This window comes from Lupinus angustifolius, chromosome LG17 (assembly GCF_001865875.1).
Source record: "Lupinus angustifolius cultivar Tanjil chromosome LG17, LupAngTanjil_v1.0, whole genome shotgun sequence".
Taxonomy (NCBI): Eukaryota; Viridiplantae; Streptophyta; class Magnoliopsida; order Fabales; family Fabaceae; genus Lupinus; species Lupinus angustifolius.
In genome coordinates, this window is record NC_032025.1 from 20,240,370 (window position 1) to 20,259,781 (window position 19,412).

Genomic DNA, 19,412 nt, shown 5'->3' on the forward strand with positions numbered 1-19,412 from the left:
AACACCATTGCCAAAGGCAATTTCATTCATTCAATATTCATGCACAAATGATTGCAGCTGACAAGAAGCAGATTCTAGAAGTCGGAATGGTACACACAAACTAGACTTGAGTGTGTTATCGGTGTGCGGCAAAGAGGGCATTCTGGCTTTTCATTGCACCATTCTGCGATACAGCTCCTACATTGATCACATAAAATAGAACATGATGAGAGGCAGAGAGAAAGGAATGGGGCATGTGAAGAACGTTAAGAACGCGGGAAGAAGACAATACCAGCAGAATACATGGCCGCATGAAGTAGCCGTTGGATGTTGACGATCACTCAGGCATAGTGTGCATTTGCTAGCCCCGCCAGTTGCATGGTACTGCAAATAGAAAAAATATTTCATACTTGACAAGTTGACACTCTTAGAGATGACATAATGGATCTCTGCCTAATCCTATTAAGGACCAACACCAGTTATAGACATGACAAGTACAGACACCAGCAATGTAATCACAAAAACCAGATAGTTCAAATTCTCGCCGAGAACAGACCCGGTTCAATTCGTTTTTTGCGGGAATACTACGGTTCAAGTTCAAGGGAAGAGAAAAGAAAGCGTAACTCTTTGCTTTGCTTTTTTCCTGTATACTTTATCTTGTTATTTCCACTTTGTTATACCTGTTTTGTTCAAATATAAATAAAAAAGAGATATAATCATCACATTTTTTCAAATCTGGTCATTGTCTTCCTAAGCCAAAATATTGGCATTTTACACCAGTCATATCAAGACAACGGCATAGGTTTAAAGCAATATGTTTATCCCACTGAAGATCCTAGAATTTGCTATTTAAGTAAAACACATATCGACCTCCATGAAAGCAACAACTGCACTCTGAATATAATTATTAAAAGGAGAAAAATGATGAATTGAGAATTGAACCTCGGGAGATGAAGATTCAGAGACCAAAGTTCCTTTGTCAGCATCTGGAGATGCCAGAGCACCTTCTTCGTTTAAAATAGGTAAATCATGGCCTATGACAAATGATAGCGGAGTCGGATTATGATAAAAACTAATAGAAAAAGCAGAAAAAGTACAAAGCATACTAGTAGAGTTCTAAATTGAGAAAAGGAAAAGATAAATGAAAGAATAAATAATCAACGCAAATTATTAATTGAGGAATATATATAACCTGGTGTTCTATGGTAGTTTGCAAAGGATGCTTGATTTACTGAACCAGCAATTGAAGTCAAATTTCTTCGACGCAACCCTTCAGCAGCTATTACACAAAGTTGAATCAGCAGAAATACTCCTAGTATTTGGTATCTGCATAGAAGCCAAATTAAAGAGGACATGTGCTCTAAATCTAATCCCCTCTGGAGAAAAACAAGGTTACTATAATGATTGATAAGAAATGATAGAGAAACTTAGGTTCTTGGAATTAACAAAGGCAATCTCCCACTAAAAAAGGCCAAATTTATGCTTCATACGAAAGCAAATCACAAACACGGTGAAAATCAATACAAATTGTCATTTGCATGAACATATTTTACAAAGCAATTTCAGAGGGTCACCCAACCCAAGGATTAGATGGTGAGTTTGACACAATGGTAAGGTTGTTGCTTAGTGACCATGAGATCACAGGTTCAAATCCCGGAAACTGCATCTCTGCTTGCAGGGTAAGGCTGTGTACATCTACCCTCCCTAGATCCTACTAAGGGGGAGCCTTGTGCACTGGGCCTCCCTTACCCAACCCAAGGATTGTCAAATGAAAGCTAAGAGACCCAATAGATATTGAGATTAAATAAAAAGAAAGCACAACAGTAGGAAATAGATAATTTTATGACCATACTACGTAAATGAAGTTAATTTGAGGGGAAGATTTCCCAATTGGTCGCATATTTTCCAAAATACCTTGGTCTTTGATTAGATGCTTTTCCGATGAACACATAACGAATGCTTGCAGCACGTTTGGATATATGATAATAGAGGCCTACAGAGAGAAATAATTGAAAGATTCAAAAAACTTGTTTCAATACATTTCATGACTGTAATGAGCCTGTTAAGCAGAGGATAACCTTCAAAGTAGAACAACATGAGGTTAGCACGAAGAAGCAACTGCAGCAACTCACGAACAATAGGGAGCATCTGGTGGCAGGGCATAAAAGCTAGATTCAGCAACCAGAACAATTGCTTTTAACGAAGCTGGTAAAGTGTAGCAACTACCAAGGCCATGTTAAAAAACAACTCTAATGGGGATGACAAACCAGCCGAGCTCCATAGGAGTGTCAAATTATGATATAAGTTTATTTTTTCGATGGAAATGATCTAACTTGTTATTCCTCTAATAATTTAATTGAACCACTCAAATAACACTATATGGTGTTAATAGTTTTATAAAAAAATTATATTGTGTATCTAAAGTGGATCATATTGACATCACAATCATGTTGGATGAGCAAGATATATGGAGGATAAATATACCGCAGGCCACCTCTGAATCGTATGCAACCAAAATCCACTCAGTTTTTCCTTCAACCTCGTTAGAGTTGGAATGTATTGTCCTAATGTGGAAGAAGAAGAAGGAAGTTCACTCGAGGTAGAAATCTGAGAACTACTGCTCCTGGGGGCATTTTCATTGTAACTCTCGGCAGACTCAGAATCAGCAAGCATAATGCCACGGGAAGCAAGTCTAGAACTGCAAAATCAACATTGAAATCATCACAAAATTTGACACACTACGGGCCATTCACAGTGATAAAATGGAATCACATGATTGGCTAAATTTCAAATTTAATAGAAATTCAAAAGAAAGGGGCAATAATGAACCTTATTCGTTCTGCAATATATGGAATAGCGGTCTGGTATACAATGTAAAGAGTGCGTCTCGCAGGGGTTGGAGGAAGTCCATAAGATCCAGCAACCTAATAGCGCAACCAACAACTACTAACTATTAGATGTCAGAACAGTGGGTGAATTTATCAAATCCGACATAAAAATCCAGCAGAACAAAATAAAACCTCCAAATCAACAAAACATTAGTGTCAAAGACTGCAAATTCTAAAGACATTTCCAATTCACAGTTGAGTGTCTAACTGTCTATGGTTAAGGTCATTCAAATAGAACATACTGAAAATGATGATATTCTAACTTCTAAGTTATTCCCATGTAACTCAAATATTAATGGTAAACAAGAAAGCATGGATACAACACAGGAAACAAATATGATACAATACTGACATAAGGATACAACAAAAAGAAAAATATGAAATGTTTTAGAACATGGTTAGAAGTGTCTAATAGAGATATATTTCCGACACAAACACTTCACAAATATGGCGACAGTGTATGTGCTTCCTTTGAGAAACCAAGCCATGTATTTAGTTAACGATTGGTAGACATGTTAGGATGTGGCAGAACACGGTATATATAGGTTTTATCCTATCCTATGCTAGGTGCATTTACAAAATAGAACAGAACAAGAATTTGGAACGAAAAGTGAGACATTTTAGTTCTACTAAACGACAAAGAACATAGCAGAATCATTATTAGTGTCAAGTTCGATGCTATATCCTAGTTTGTTCCGATTTGTTCCATCCGCATACCAAAAGTAACATAATCATAAACAAAAACAATCAGGCCTTAATTCCACTAGGTGGGGTCAATGTGTACCAAAAGTGACATATTAATCAATTTCATAATTGAGAGTACATTATAATGAAGATGCAAATGCATGAAACCTGAGTGATATCACAATATTCCTCTCCTAACGTCTGTTGTCCCGAGCCGGTTGTAAGCACATAGTATAGAATCTGCCCTAAAAGCTTAGTCTGCAAAACAATATGCATTTACACCAAACCGAAGTTACTTACTTCATGTCCCAAATTCAAACAAAATAAGGATAATACATTGATTCAAATTGCCAACCGCATTATGTACTATGGCCGCAATATTGCAGTTGTGGTGACTGCCGCAACCACATCAAACCGCAATTTCGGTGTGACACTGATTCGCTATGACGCGGCCACATCAGACCGCATTTGGGCAGCGTGGAATTCAAAATAAAAATTTAATCACGAAAAAGTTCACACTGCAACAGCCGCAATTCGTATCACAACCGCCCCGATGACTTCAATCACAGTAACCACAACCATGAACTAACCGCACTTTAAAACAATGGGATAATAACAAACAAAAAAAAGTGGTTATTAAGTTTACCTCATTTTGGTAGGTAACTGCAACTCTAGTACCTTTAACACAAGAAAATACATATATTGTTAAATTAAAATTGATTAATAATTGAGAAATTAATTAATTATAAATAAATAAATAAAAGAGTAGATAGCGTTACCGAAGAGGTGGCGAAAGGCGTCACGGCAGGCTTCATAAACAAAAGAAGCATACTGATCGTCCTTCTCGGCGGCACGCATCACTTCCGGCTGAGCCGCCAGTGGGAACCGCCGTGGCTCGGTGGTGGTGGTGGTGGTGGGACCTGCATCTGCACTACTACTTGGAATCCGGCCAAGGTGACCCCACCCCATAATCAATGGAATTTCAACAATCTCTTCTTCTTCTTCAACTCTTGCTTTCTATCTATCTATAATCACAAATTGAAATTCCAAAGTTCAAAACATTCTTCAATGGAATCAAAACGACGACGTATCTTCAATCCTATCCACAAAATTGGAAGAACCGAACCATTGGCGTCAAAATACTTACCTCGGTACTACAACATAACAACAACTTTGTTATTACTTACAATTCTTGCTTATGTTTGGTTACGTTTTTTTATTTATTTTTTGGATTATAATAATTTGGTTAAATTATAAAAACAACATTTTAAAAAACATTTGACAAAGTTTACATGAGGTGTTCTTTTTCTTCAAATTATAATCTTACCAGTTATAATCATAATATAATTTCTTAATCTCTATTACAGACACCATCAAACCAAAATTTAATGGAAGACTAGAAAATAATATATATTTAATCTATAAGCTTCTCTAGAGTACTTTGTCAGTTTATCCCTTATTTAGTTAAATATACAAAATCATCCCAAAAAGAAGTTAAATATACAAAGATATTATATTGTTAAACTTGTATTGATCATTAACTCTGAAAGTAATGGATTAATGGGTCACTCATCAAATCATTAGATCATTCCTTTCACCAATTCAAATTTTATATTGATAATAATAATAAGTAGTATTAAAAAGATTTTATCTAAAATTATATGAATTATATCTAATCAGATTTATATTCAGGTTTAAAATTGACTCGGTCGACATTGAGGATTGAGTTAGCTTCGAACCTAGAGTCGGACCCAGGTTATAAAAAATGACATGACCAACATTTAGGGTCGACCCGACCCATGTTCACTCCTAAAATCAGTTTATACCAAATTTATTGCATAATGATTAGATGAGTAGTTCAGACCAATCAGGTATCCAATTTCTGATTGGACTAATTAGACCAGTCAATCCAACTCGATTTTTTGGTACTATCAAGGGCATCACTTCATCTTATTGGTAATGAACTAATCTTTTTTTGATGTTGAAGAGATGATATTTTAACACATATGCAACAAAAAAAATATAAAACAATTATAAACATTATTTACTTGTAATCTACCTTTTTTGTTTTAAATATATAGTTAAAATGGGCACGTGTTTAATGCTTCCTTTGTGCGGCTATAGCTCCATGAAACATTGTGAGGAGTTTATTACATGATTCACAAAGTAAAGGGGTTGGTGGATTTGCTCACAATTTAGGAAAACCACTCATTCCCATTAAAAACAAGTAAAAAATATGCATTTATCTCTTCATTAATGAAAAAGATTCTTGCTTTATGTACTTGAGTTAAGTTTCTAATTGTTGGAGAGCTCTTTTTTATTTGCAAATATTAATACGTTAGTTTTTGTTATGGAAAGATTTTACTCACCTTTCATTTTTTAAACCCTTCCACCTTAGCCAAAATAACGTTGTGACTCCCATTTTAGAATAGGGATTCTCTCTGGTAATGGAGAGTGAAGTACTACTTTTATATTTAGATTTAAGGATAAAAATATTATTAAAAATAAAAGGATATAATTGTCATTTCCTTTTGACTCCATTTTTTGGAGAGCTCGTGATGGTTCCAAACTTTGAATTTTGAAATTGGTCATAATTAGAGGATGTTTCTCTCAAGTAGAATTATACTATATTGATTCTCAAATTATGTAGGTTAGAAAGATCTGACATCCATTAAGTTCATACTCTTCCCAACATACTTATATTATGAAAAAAGATGTTGAAACATTTAGATCATAGTTACATGGTATGCAATACTCAGAATTCGGCATGATAAGTATCAGGTCGACTTGATCACACAATCAATTGATCACACAAACATGCACTTCTTGCTACTAAGTTGTTGACAAAGTATCTTGGTATTTGTGTTGTGCGGTTGGAAGTGTTCAAAGTTCTAATAGCACGAGATAATCTTTACTGGTTGAGTCACGACCAGGTTGCTCTCTTTAAGATGTTTCGTGGTACTACTAAAATTGTGCATGCAGATTATCAACTACGCCGTCCTCAGGATAAAACAGTCAAGTTCCTGTTATACGATATCTTACTGCAATATAAGAATCATTCTCGAATACACACACAATACTGACTACCAGTGTCAGTTCTCGAATTTTCACAGTATGACTACCCGCGTCAATTCTTTACCCACAATACTGACTACCAATGTCAGTTCTTGAAATCCCACTTTGGTTGCTTGTACCAATTCTCAAGTACCACGGAAAGAAATAGGGAGAAGGTAGTCGGAAATGCGTCAGCGAAGTATTAGGGGGGAGAAAGAAAAGTGGAGAGGAAACGCCTTCAACTTAATGCGGGTAATAATGAGGGGAAGATGCCTCTATTTATAGCATGAGGCCTCCAACGGATCCCTCATCCGACGATGCAAAAACACTAACAATCATATCATCCTACGGTCAGGAAGAGATCTCACGTGGATCTGCCTCCCACTGACCGAATTCTTCTCCTTTGACCGTGTTTCTCTCACACGGATCTTCTTCACTCTCCAACCGTGTTGACTTCGTCAAACGCGTGTGGAATGCGTGTGTTGACTTGGTCAACACACCGTCCAAGCCCACATAGCCCAAAAAATAAAATAAATAAATGTTTATTTAAAAAGAATGTTGGATCCAAGCCCGACCCAAACTGACCCGTGGTCGTGCGCACGCGCGCGTGTGTGTGGAGGGGTTTTGTGAGTAGGTGAGGACTCACACAAACAAAACCCATTGTTCACCATGGGGTACACCCCAACAATGAAACTCAAGGCTTATAAATAAAGCCTTCAAACTTCCCTCCTCCAAGGAATGTGGGACTAGTGAGTTTTTTCATTTCACACACTCAAAAGTGACCATAAATGACCTTATTAATGTACATTAAAACCACTTCAAAAACTCATCATTTTCAACAAATTTCAACAAACATTCCTCATCAGTTAGTGTTATAGCAAGGAAAATTGTTACTGTCTGGTCCCAAGTGCATCCTAATCTCATCAAAACGTGTGGAGAAGCTGAAAATTAGATACTGGGTTTTAAGATAAGTCACATATCTAATGAAAATATAATCAAGTCAATACTTTTTTGTTGTTAAAGAAATAATATATTAAAGTGAGCACAAGGGGTGCCCACCCAATACAAAGAAAGATTAACCGGTGATCTTTTTAGTAACTAAAGAAATACAGAGTTTTGGATCCATACACCAATTTGCAAAAGTTAAAGAATTTGTATTTACAAAAGAGGTGAACCAAATCCAAGATCTTGTTTGGATTAAATCTAAAAGGTGAATATAAGTAGGCTTCTTATCTAAGAAAATCGCTTCATTTCTCATAACCTATACTGACCAAACAACCACAAACCACAACATTCTCCAAACTTGTGCCTTCTACCTCTTTCAAGAGAACCATGAAGATTGAAGAACTCAAGAATTGTTGAAGGGAAAGTAATTGGAGTTTGTAAACAAGAGTAAAAACCTTTCCACACACTTGAAACAAACTCGCAAGATATGAATAAGTGATAAAATGATTCAACATGATTTTTGCATAAAGTGCATATCAAATCATCTGCCCTCACTATAATATTCCTCTTAAATAACTTATTCTTTGTCGGAAGCCTTCTTCTAAAGAGTTTCCAGACAAAGTAACAGATATTTAAAAACACACAATTAATCCAACAATTTTTTAAAACTTTACCTAATGAAGATTGTTGTTGATTCACTTGAGCCAAGTAAGTAGATTTAACCACATAGACCCCTGAGGCATCAAGCCCCCACCTCCATCTATCCAACATCTCCCTTTTGCATGAATGGTTCTGAATCAAGACATACAAGCTGGTAGCAATGGACTCCTCTCTACCAAACAATGGTCTTCTCCAAGGAATTTACCAAGACCACACACCATCCTTCCAATAGCCATAATCATCCACCCGAGCAAGCTTGTTTCTAGCTAGATTAAATAATCTAGGAAAAACCTCTTTAAGGCTCTCATTACCCACCCAGACATCTTGCCAAAAAAGAGTTTACAAACCATTACTAATTTCCCTCCAAATATTATCGACGAACCAACCACTTGTATCGCCTATAGGAGAGCCGACTTTACCTAAATCCTTCCACCATCTCAAAGCATTGTTTTTACCATTCGAAGACCAATCAATACTTATAAGATTTAAACAACCTACATCCTATAAGCTAGCTTTTTGGGTTGAACTAAGTCTAGTCATTCTAATATCCTCATTTGTGAACAATGCATAATGTTGTTTTGGGCGAAGAGATACTCAACCAGTGAAATTATGAGATATTTTTATCATATCTCAATTTCATTAGAACGTTCTACTATAATTTCATAAACAAAAGGAATTTCAATTGCCAACATATAATTCTGATATCTTGAGAAATTTTTTGACCTATGCTCATCCAATTTAGCTCTTTTTGTTTGATTTATTGCTCTTCAAACATTTTTTACAACAACATTATGTTACACATTCCACAAAGATCTGGATTTAAACCATAATATATAATTTTCTCATGTACTACTGAATCAACCATACCATAGTATTGGGTTCATCATAAAGAATATCTCATAAAATTAATATAAAATGTGACGAATAGTGTAATTAAGTAACCATGTATCCATACCACGTATCAGATAATTATGATTTAAACCCTATACGAAAACAGGTATGTGTCCTTCTAATTCCACTGATCTATTATTGAAGAATGATTCAACTAATGGATCATAACCAGATATAAGACAAACAGGTTAAAATGAAATCTATTAAGTACATACATTGAGTTTTTTTACAATACTTTGCTGAACCTTCAACTTTTAAACAACTAAGGAATGCTAAAATTGGCTAAAGAAAAGAAATAGTTCTGAAAATGTTGATGCTGATAACTTTTTTCACTCTCACTTTCTCTGTTATTCACATCCAACATGAAATGAACATAGCCATTAGCAAGTTTAACTTAGAATCCTGACATAAACTATTCATATCCATGTAAAAGATCTTAGAATTCACACAAAAATAATCATGTAAAAGATCTTAGAATTCACACTCATAAAATGTAAGCTAAAATCTTAGTAAAGATCCATGTGAAGAATACTGATAGTGCAGCACCAACTGGAATAGTGACTGCCCATGAAGCAACAATCTCCTTCACAGTTTCTGATCTAACACTGTTAAGTCCCCTCGCGAATCCGACGCCCATTACGGCCCCTACTAGAGTATGAGTCGCTGAGATCGGCAGCCCCAGCTTGGAAGCAAACAGAACCACAGAGGCTGCAGCAAACTCGGCTGCGAATCCTCTAGTTGGTGTAAGTTCTGTTATCTTGTTTCCGATCGTTGCTATCACTCTATAACCCCACATCATTAGCCCTGCAACGATTCCAAATCCTCCCCACGCAAGAACATCGATCGGAATAACAATCTCAGTACCTTTGGCAGCACCTTGAAGAATAGCTAGTGCACCTGCCAATGGACCTATGGCATTGGAGACATCATTTCCACCATGAGCAAATGACATGAAACATGCTGAGAGAACCTGCATGTACCCGAAGACTCCATAAACTATTTCCAACTGAGTACCCTTCGGACCCGCAATATCAGAGAGGAACCCTCCTCCTGCTCCTACATTTTGGTGGACATTATCTTCTTTCGGCTCCGGCTCTGGAATATCTGACTTGACAAGAAGATGTCCAAGCTGTTTTCTGATGATTCGATCGACCAGAAAAGCGCAGACAGTTCCACATGCTAAAGCCCGGGCCAAAGTTATTGGAAAGCTCTTGCTAATAGGGAATGCAGCAAAAGAAATCCCAACTATACCCAAAAATACAGCAATTGGTGCTGAAGCAGCTGCTGCTTTTCCTGGATTTGGTGCACTGTACACAAACTGGATCGAGAAAGTATCAGTAGTTTGTTGTATAATCAAGAGTTCAACATATTTATTCTCTTAACAATTTCAAATTCTGATAACCATCTTTGTACATCTATTTCTGACAATAGGACAATTTTGATGTTTATAACACATTATACTTTGCACTATAAATATCAAAGTTATCAGGTGTTGGAAATAGAAGGTCCTATATTTGTAATTAAAAGGGTTTCTATAAATCACTAAGAACAACCATTAAAGCATACCCTTCTGATGCATTTGTAGACAAGAAATGACACAGCTGCACCCACTAGTGGTGAGATAACCCATGAAGAAATGACCCTTGCTAATGAACCCCAGAAAACAGCACCAGCTCCTCCATAGACCAAACCAAAACCCACCATTGCTCCCACTATACAATGAGTAGTAGATACTGGCCATCCAAAATATGATGCACACTGCATATCACACAATAGTTAATGCTATGTAGCTAAAACAAGACAACCTTAATCTTAAAATCAATTGCATAATTGACCCAATCAAACACCAAAAAATGCATCTAAGAGTAAAGACAATGAATCAAGTTTCATTGTATTTTTCACATTGTTTATCTCCTCCCCTTTCACCTGCTTTTCACCTTTACCATTAAAATAATAAACAATATCAGTAAACAAAACAGAACAAAATAAAGTACCTCCCAAAAATTAGAAGGTGCTTTATGAAGTTTTAACAAAATTTGGCCTTTTTATCTAACTTCCTAAGTTCCTTATAGAGATTTTATTTTTCTGTAACCTTACTTGAAAACTTCATAGACCGACTCCTCTCGGGAAAAGGCTCCTCTAAAATGAGTTTCTCTTTAATGGTTTGTTTGCGAGTTGGGTTTTGGAAGAGAGAGAGAAGGCTTCAGAGCCATCTCATAAGTGTATTTCATAACTCGGAAGTCTTTTATTTCCTTTCCTTTTCCTCCAAAACTCAACTCACAAACAGACCTAAAGACTAAAGCAAAAAACTCACTTTTCGACTCGCCAACGAAAACTGATAGTTACCTGCAACCAAGTACCAGAAGCAGCAAGTGAAGATAGCAAGCCAGCAAATAGAAGAGAATCTTTCCCTTGAAACACATCCGCTACAAGAATTCCCTTCTGCATTGTGCTTGTCACATGAGTTCCCATCAACATTGCTCCTGAAAATTCCAACACTGCAGCTATCAACACAGCTTGCTTAAGTGTCAAGGCACCAGACCCAACAGAAGTTCCCATAGCATTTGCAACATCATTAGCACCAATGTTCCAAGCCATGTAGAAACCAAACAAAAGGGTAGCATAAGATAACAACTTTGTCTTCAATGGTAGACCTTGTCCCAAAGATGTCATGAAGAAAGGTAAAATGAGTGTAGCCATTGCAATGCATATTGATATAGATGAAGCAGTGTGTGAAGATATATTGAATGCTTTTGCATATCCATGTAACTCATCATTCTTCTTTCTACTATCTCTTGTTGCATGATGATTATGTTCATTGAGATGGATTTCTTCTTCATTTTCTCCTTCAGCTTCTGCAAAAGATGATAAGGTAGCAAAAGGGTGTGAGAGTTTATTGTTTCTAAAGCTTAAAATGGCAAAAGAAGCCTTGGTTATTGGTTTGACATGGAGAGAAGTGATTTTGGAGTGGTGGATATGAGAGTTTTGAAGAAGAAGAAGAGAAGTTGTAGTAGTGTGTTTAGATGAAGATAGGTGATAATAGAGATTCATTTCTTATAGATAGAAAAAAAAAAGAGTTTGTGTACTTTGGAGTATGGAATCTATAAGTGATTATTCAACAAGATTCTTGGCCATGGGAATGTAGAAGAAGATAAAGTTGTTGTATAGTACAAATAGTAAGAGATAATCTATTCTCTGATATTCTAGTTTATACGTTGTCTCAGACTAATGATAATGTAAGTAAAAATAATAATAATGACGAATGTTTAAAATTTTTAATTGACATATTTTCATTGATATGAGACAACATATACGATAGAATATGAGTCGGCTGGTCTTTGTATTAATGTGGAAGAGAACATTTTGATTGGTAGATATTATTTTGTTAGGGAAAGGATGAGGTGAGAGTGGATTTGGCTTCTTGCTTTGGTTCATTGAAATGAATGGTGATTGTAGTTCTTGTGTAAGCTTTCCTCTTCACCAAATCATATATCTATAGAAACAAAATAATTTGTAATGTATTATGGTTTAAACTTGAAAAAGAATATCTAGCAAGGCATTTTTCAACAAACATGTTTTTGTTTTTGGTAAATATGGTGTGTTTGAATAATTAGTTCTTACAATTTGTCTTTTATCCATTTGTGAACCAAAAACTTAAAATATTATATGTCCATCCATGATAAATTATAATAATTCCAACCATATAAATGCATCACTCCTTGCTAAATTATTATACATTACACATTCTCATAACTTTGTTAGTGTAAAACCCCACTATTTTAGTTCTAGATTAGATTACTATATTAAACCACATGGAATAGGAACCATAAACAAATAACCTTATTTCATATAAGTGGAGCTTAAATATTTTTTATATGTAAAACTAATTTTATCTCTACGTGATAAATATATTAATGTTTTTATTTTTTTTAAATTTATTTTTTGTCAATTATTATTACACAATGTATAAATTTGTTCAATATTTTGTTAATTATAATATTATTTTTTATATTATTGTGTAGTTGATGTTTGATGGAAATAAAGATCTCACCTAGAGTGGATAAAATATGAGATCATTTAATGGTTATAAAAAGATAACCTGAAAAAATTAGATTAAATCCCTAATAAATAACAATAATTGAGTTGAAAAAGAAATATATCTTAAGTTTTCATGATTAGTATGAGACTTCTTTCATTCAAAATTTATTATAAATATATTATTTAATTAAATTATTTGATATACAATGACTTATCTTTATATTTATATTGTCATCATAATTTATTTTTAAGCCCTCAATATTTTCAATATAGTTAAATGAGGGGTCTGAATTTTTTCTCACACCTGTTATAAAAATGTAAGGACCAGCTGTTATGGCCTTCCACACAAAAAGAGAATGATGGCTCTTGAACACTACCTTTCTCACTATCTGTGGAAAACTCCATGCACACCATTCATGACATAAATAGAAGAAACAACATAATTTTGAACGAGTATCAAGATATTATTAGAGAATAATGATTATAAGTTCTAATACAATATTAGCCCAACTATCCATGTGGTGCTTCTATTTTATGCTTATATTTAGTGCATATCATAATAAGGAACTTGAGTCCAATATATAACATTGGTCACTCTACTTCATTCCAATACTAGGCAACATGTCACCAATATAATAATATATTTCAAGCATCCCCAACAATCTTCACCTTGATTGAAATAGACGAATATCTCGCTCCTTAGTAAATTTACATAAGAATTTTCAACTTAGCGAATATTTCAGTCCATCTTGCTCAATGTCTAATTCTCCTTGACGACTCATCCACATAAGAGTCTGCTCCCATTCAACATAAAATTTCTAAGTAACCTTGATGATGTTATCAACAGCCTAACTCTCCAAAATTGTAGTGCAACTTCTCGAACCTTCATCTAATATAACACGCCGCCTAACCACCTATTGATAGGAAGTCTTTCGATGTATGAAACCTCTACACTAAAGTTCACCAACAATCATCTTCTTTAATATTCAGTCAAATTGAACCTTGGAACTTTCTTGGAAAGCCTCAACTACTACCATCATTGTGTAGTTCGACAATCATAGTTCAAAAGAACTATCATACTCCACCATAAGGAGTATACCAACAACACACATCTTGCGTCAATGCTAACCAATATCCATGCCGCAACCTTGCATCCAAGCTAATGCTCATATTACACCTTGCATTTATATCAATGTTAGTGTTACACTATGCATTTATGCTTTTGTGGATATCTCAATTCTCATATCAAATGAGATCATCATCTCCAACATTAAGAGAGATATTGTCAGCACCTGTCTCAAAGCCTATCTCAACACCTCAGTATTTATCTAGGTTAAGAGTCATCTACCAATTAGCTCTGATACCACTTGTTAGACCAGACTATAATCGGGGAGTATCCAACCATTGGGAGTTCCATTGCTACTAGGATATGGGAAGAGTGGAGAGTTAGTGAGAAACCATGTCTTCAACCAAAACCTTAAGATATTAGTTTTATGAGCATTTTTTACTAATAAACTCTTCCATTCCTCTTCTCATATCCAATGTGGGACTTCACACTTGAATAAACTCAACAATATCCCCCTAAAGTGTCGGTACGATACTTTCTGATCTGCTCCCCCTTAAGTCCACCATATCCCAACCGAACCATTGACTTTGATACCACTTGTTGATAATTTGATATAGGGGATGTGATTATTTCACAACATTAGCCATAAGCAATCCTTTTGATATGTAATTTGATGAGGATAAAATAGGAGTTGAGCTATTATCCAATACTAGAATATAAGGAGATTTTTTTTAACTTTAATTTTTTATTACAAAATTAGCTTGAAATCATAACTGTTAACTATATATTTTTGCCACATATTGTAATCCTCATTTAATACTTACTCATTAATATTGGAGAAGATATCCCAATAGTGTATATGCTTTAGTAAATGTGCTTACTAGTATTGTTCATATCTTAAAGGGAAGAGAACAAACAAATAAGTTAAAGGAACATCTTAAAAATAACCTAAGTGAATGTGCCATTAAATAATATATATAATACATTAGGTTTTCTTTTATTCTAGATATTAGTTTTTGGGGGAGTAATTCTTAGAATGGCTATATAAATCCAATGAAATGCAGTTTTTGTTAGTATATATTAGGGATGAGCATGAGTCGGGTTAGATTGGATAAAAGCTTATCCTTTATCAGACACTCAATGTTGGTCGGATTATTTTTTGAACACGGATCTAGACCCGAAGGTAACCTGTCCCAAAATGACGACTGGGTCAGCCTTTGAACTCAGACTCGACCTTAGACCGATTAAATATAATGCATACATATGTTAAATAAAGTCTTCTCATTATTACTTATTATTATGGATATGGAATTTGATATATATATATATATATATTTCGACCAAAGAAATGTCATTATTTTGTACAAAATTAGATAGAGACACATACATAATGAATGAGTGACCATGGGATGAGTCGGGTTATGTTTATCCCTTATCCAGCCTTAAATATTGATTGACTCTAATTTTTGAACTCAAACTCGATCCTAGAACTAGTGAGATCCGACTCTATTCGAACTCGATCATGATTGAGCTATACGAGGTAAACGGGTAGGGTCAAATCCTACTTAATCCTATACATGTGATCAAAATCTATCAAATCATATGATTGTTTATCATTATAAAGGAGAAAGAGATATCCACTATAAAATCAATGTTTTCAAATTACCATATAATTTTATGTCAAAAAATAAGATATATCTTGTAAAAACATTATTTTTATGTTAGATAATTTGGTACTAATAAGTCATTAGTCTAGTAGTGTAAGATATGTTAGATTCATAAAAACTAAAATATCAAATGTTTGATTCTTGGATGCAATACTTAAAGAATATCTTTGGTAGTACAAAAAAACGTGTTAATTTAATATCACTTAAAAACTAAGAAGTGGGGTTTCCATGATATGAAAGAAGAAATGCATGTTATACATGATGATTAAGCTATTTGTTCTTGTCGGGATGCAAAACTAACAACCTTAGCTTATCATTATATTTTGGAATATTCGCAGCCAACCTCATCATTTTCGTTGTCTTAGTTTTCACTTATCAGTTTCAACTTTACTATGTAATCTTTATATTAACGCATTCTTCTCCCTCATTTCATTGCTAAGAGTTCCTCTCTCTCTCTCTCTCTCTCTCTCTCTCTTATGGCCATGACCACAAAAGATCATAGCCTAGATGATGAGCTAGGGTTCTTGCAAGAAAACCATTCATGGGGATTCTCCAATTATGATAACATGGGTGAGACAAAAGAGAAGTTACAAATCCAAGTATTGAATGAGGAAGAAGGAAATGAAGGAGAGAATGGTAAGAATGTAATTGGTGAAAGGAAAAATGAGAAGTGTAATGAATGTGATAATGGAAAAATTATGTGGTCTGAGAAAGAAAGGAGGAAGAAGATAGGGAGTTTATTTGCAACTCTTCATGATTTGCTTCCACACCTCCCTTCTAAGGTAATTTAATTACAATTTCATGTACTATTTATGTATCGTACTCGATTTATACATGATCAATATATTATTCATTATTTATTTGTATTTTTTATTTATTTAAATGTCAATAGTGATGGATTAATGCATATATTTTTCTCTCTTATTAATAATTCGTGTCAGGTAGCATTCTAGGTTAACTTTAGATATATTTTTTAAGGAAATGCATTTAATTTCTTATGAAAATTATGTCGGTTTTCTTTAGCTTTTTCTAATACTTTTTCAACTTAAATTGTTAGAAAATTAGAAATCATCAAAGATGGTTAGAATGTTGTAAATGACCATTAAACACAACCAATATAGTTAATTTAGTGTTAAACATTATTGAGAGTGTTAACAATGACTATTATGAGGTCTAATACTTTGATTTAATTTGATCTTATGTAGGCAAACAAATCAACCATTGTAGATGAAACAATAAGTTACATTGAAAGTCTAAAGCAAACTTTGGAAAAGTTAGAGAAAGAAAAGAAAGAAAGACTTCAATCTCTATTCACTTTTGGAGTTCATCCATCTATAATCAATTCATCACAATGGTACCCTAATGACTCTACAAATGCAAATGCAAATGGAAACTCCAACACTTCAACTTCAATAATACCTTCAACCCCTACAAAGTTAGTAGCATTTGAAACATGGTCTTCTCCAAATTTGGTATTGAATATTTGTGGAAATGAAGCACAATTTTGCATATTGGCAACTAGGAAGCAAAACATCTTGACCACTATTGCTTTAGTGTTAGAGAAGCACCAAATAGATGTTATATCAGCCAGCATTTTGAGCAATGGTCATGGAAACCAATACACAATTTTGGCCCATGTAAGCTTTGAACTCTATCCACTTAATCATTTTATTTTATAGAAAAAATTATATGTAGTGACGGTATAAAATTTTTATATATTGTCAGTTCATCATTCACCATTAATTTTTAATTATTATTAAATATTTAAAAAAGGTAATGTAAATAAATAGTGGATGATATAATGACTATATATATATATAAATCTATACATCAACACTATATAAATATTACACTTTTTATTTTATGTGATTGGAAAGCTTTCTTAAGTACTCTAATTTAGTACTAAATAGACACAAGAATTTATTTAAAGTCATTAGACTTCTTGGTAATTTTGAATCCACTTAGCCTAGTAGTATTGCTCCATAAACCTTGATAATTAATTAAAATTGGTCCATAACTATACTTATGGGTGGTATATACTTACATTATATTTTAGTATATTTTTAGAATTTGAACTTAGATACTTGTATTTAATGTCTTGCAACTCTACAAATTAAGTTGTCATCCCTTAGGAGTTAGGAATCCTCAACCAACTAAGTTGTAAAAAACAAAAGTAAAAATATTGTGTTATAACACTTTATAACTAATGTCATGAACTAGTATTTAAACATCAATATCTTTAGCCAAAAATAATAGAAGAATGAAAACACGAAAATAAAACATTTTTTTCTTTCTATACATCCATATTAATTTTTTGTCTTCTTCAATTAAAAACAGTTCTTTTAGGAGAGAAGATGTAATTAAATAATGATATAATTATAAAATAATAATAAAATAACTCAAAATAAAATGTCTAATCTTGCAGGCAAATGAAAGTTCATATCAATTGAGCCCAGAGACTACTTTAGTGGGGGACATTTACAAGCAAGCTGCTGAAGAAATTATTCAATTGATCTCTTAATGTTTTCATGATTAAAAGTTTAACTTCTTGGTGTGTTAAATTTAAATTTTTATTTTGCACAAAAACAATTACCTTTTATTATTTAAACTACTTCAAATGCATTTGGTATTTCATTTGGAAATATAAACTTGTCTCGTGATTCCATGGCAAAAATATATATACTTAATTATGTGGAATTGTCTATTAAGTCTATGTTATTTTCTTAATATCGATCAATATTTTAAATAAACATTGAACCATTATGTGAACCAATGAAGGCATTAGTTTATGAATCAATGGTTTAAAAGAACAATTCACTCTTGTATATAATATTGATATTAAGGTTATGGTTGAACATATTACTATAATATTAATTTGACATTAATATTTTGATGAATTTTTTTTGGGTCATTATAGTTACCAAATAACTTAACCTTTTCCCTTTGTAATTTAATGTTGATTTTTTACTACAATTATAGTTATATAGTAAATAGGATAATAAGACATAATTTATTGTGAGGATAATAAAATTGTTAATAAATTATAATTAGTATGATAAATTGGAATTTCACTGTACATGGCAATACTAGTTTTACTTGGTAGATTATAATTCATTGACTTTTCATATTTTATGTTGAAATGTTCAGCAAACAAAAAATAATGATAAATTGTAGCTTTAGAAAAGCTTCTATAAATAGATTTTCAAAATTTATAAGTCGATAACGAGAAGAGCTAATTATAAACTTTTCATTCATTTTTATCCTTTAATTTTTCAGCAGGGGGTAATTTTTACTCCAACAAAATATATATTATATGATGTCATTTAAAAGCATTTAAAAAGTTATATTGGCCAAAGTTTCATCAATCATTCTAATTATTGATGATCATTTTAGGCATAATAAATTTTTAACTTTATATTTTTTCTAGATCACATTTATTAGAGGTAATTTTGTTCAAGCATGAAGCATTCACAAGATGATAGAGCTAGATCTCCTATTGGGGTTTTTACAAAGGCTAGAATGAGTTTAGGATTTGCTTAT

At 33.4% G+C, this 19,412-nt stretch overlaps 3 protein-coding genes across 3 annotated transcripts; 1 reads left to right on the forward strand and 2 right to left on the reverse strand.

The window, feature by feature from the left end:
- LOC109331966 (peroxisome biogenesis factor 10) lies at positions 34-4,755 on the reverse strand. Its single transcript, XM_019566789.1, has 12 exons — positions 4,699-4,755; positions 4,331-4,576; positions 4,198-4,229; positions 3,720-3,809; positions 2,809-2,903; positions 2,464-2,677; positions 2,058-2,127; positions 1,894-1,972; positions 1,172-1,305; positions 922-1,013; positions 272-363; positions 34-177 (listed from the first exon to the last, which is right to left on the reverse strand). The coding sequence occupies exons 2-12, from the start codon at positions 4,518-4,520 to the stop codon at positions 75-77; spliced, it is 1,191 nt and encodes a 396-aa protein (XP_019422334.1). The 5' UTR covers positions 4,521-4,576; positions 4,699-4,755; the 3' UTR covers positions 34-74.
- LOC109330681 (inorganic phosphate transporter 2-1, chloroplastic-like) lies at positions 9,284-12,279 on the reverse strand. The gene is made up of 3 exons (XM_019564944.1): positions 11,448-12,279; positions 10,668-10,859; positions 9,284-10,419 (listed from the first exon to the last, which is right to left on the reverse strand). Exons 1-3 carry the CDS (start codon positions 12,150-12,152, stop codon positions 9,586-9,588), a joined length of 1,731 nt encoding a protein of 576 aa, XP_019420489.1. The 5' UTR covers positions 12,153-12,279; the 3' UTR covers positions 9,284-9,585.
- Positions 16,096-18,552, forward strand: LOC109331893 (transcription factor bHLH95-like). Its single transcript, XM_019566664.1, has 3 exons — positions 16,096-16,654; positions 17,078-17,509; positions 18,298-18,552. The coding sequence occupies exons 1-3, from the start codon at positions 16,349-16,351 to the stop codon at positions 18,391-18,393; spliced, it is 834 nt and encodes a 277-aa protein (XP_019422209.1). The 5' UTR covers positions 16,096-16,348; the 3' UTR covers positions 18,394-18,552.

Coding starts and splice junctions, on each gene's coding strand:
- LOC109331966 (XM_019566789.1), bottom strand. CDS start 4,520: ATGGGGTGGGGTCACCTTGGCCGGATTCCAAGTAGTAGTGCAGATGCA. Junction 364..921: donor CTGAATCTTCATCTCCCGAG/GTTCAATTCTCA, acceptor TTCTATTTGCAG/TACCATGCAACTGGCGGGGC. Junction 178..271: donor TGCGGCCATGTATTCTGCTG/GTATTGTCTTCT, acceptor TGATCAATGTAG/GAGCTGTATCGCAGAATGGT.
- LOC109330681 (XM_019564944.1), bottom strand. CDS start 12,152: ATGAATCTCTATTATCACCTATCTTCATCTAAACACACTACTACAACT. Junction 10,860..11,447: donor CTTCTGGTACTTGGTTGCAG/GTAACTATCAGT, acceptor TGTGATATGCAG/TGTGCATCATATTTTGGATG. Junction 10,420..10,667: donor TCTACAAATGCATCAGAAGG/GTATGCTTTAAT, acceptor TTCTCGATCCAG/TTTGTGTACAGTGCACCAAA.
- LOC109331893 (XM_019566664.1), top strand. CDS start 16,349: ATGGCCATGACCACAAAAGATCATAGCCTAGATGATGAGCTAGGGTTC. Junction 16,655..17,077: donor TTCCACACCTCCCTTCTAAG/GTAATTTAATTA, acceptor GATCTTATGTAG/GCAAACAAATCAACCATTGT. Junction 17,510..18,297: donor AATACACAATTTTGGCCCAT/GTAAGCTTTGAA, acceptor CTAATCTTGCAG/GCAAATGAAAGTTCATATCA.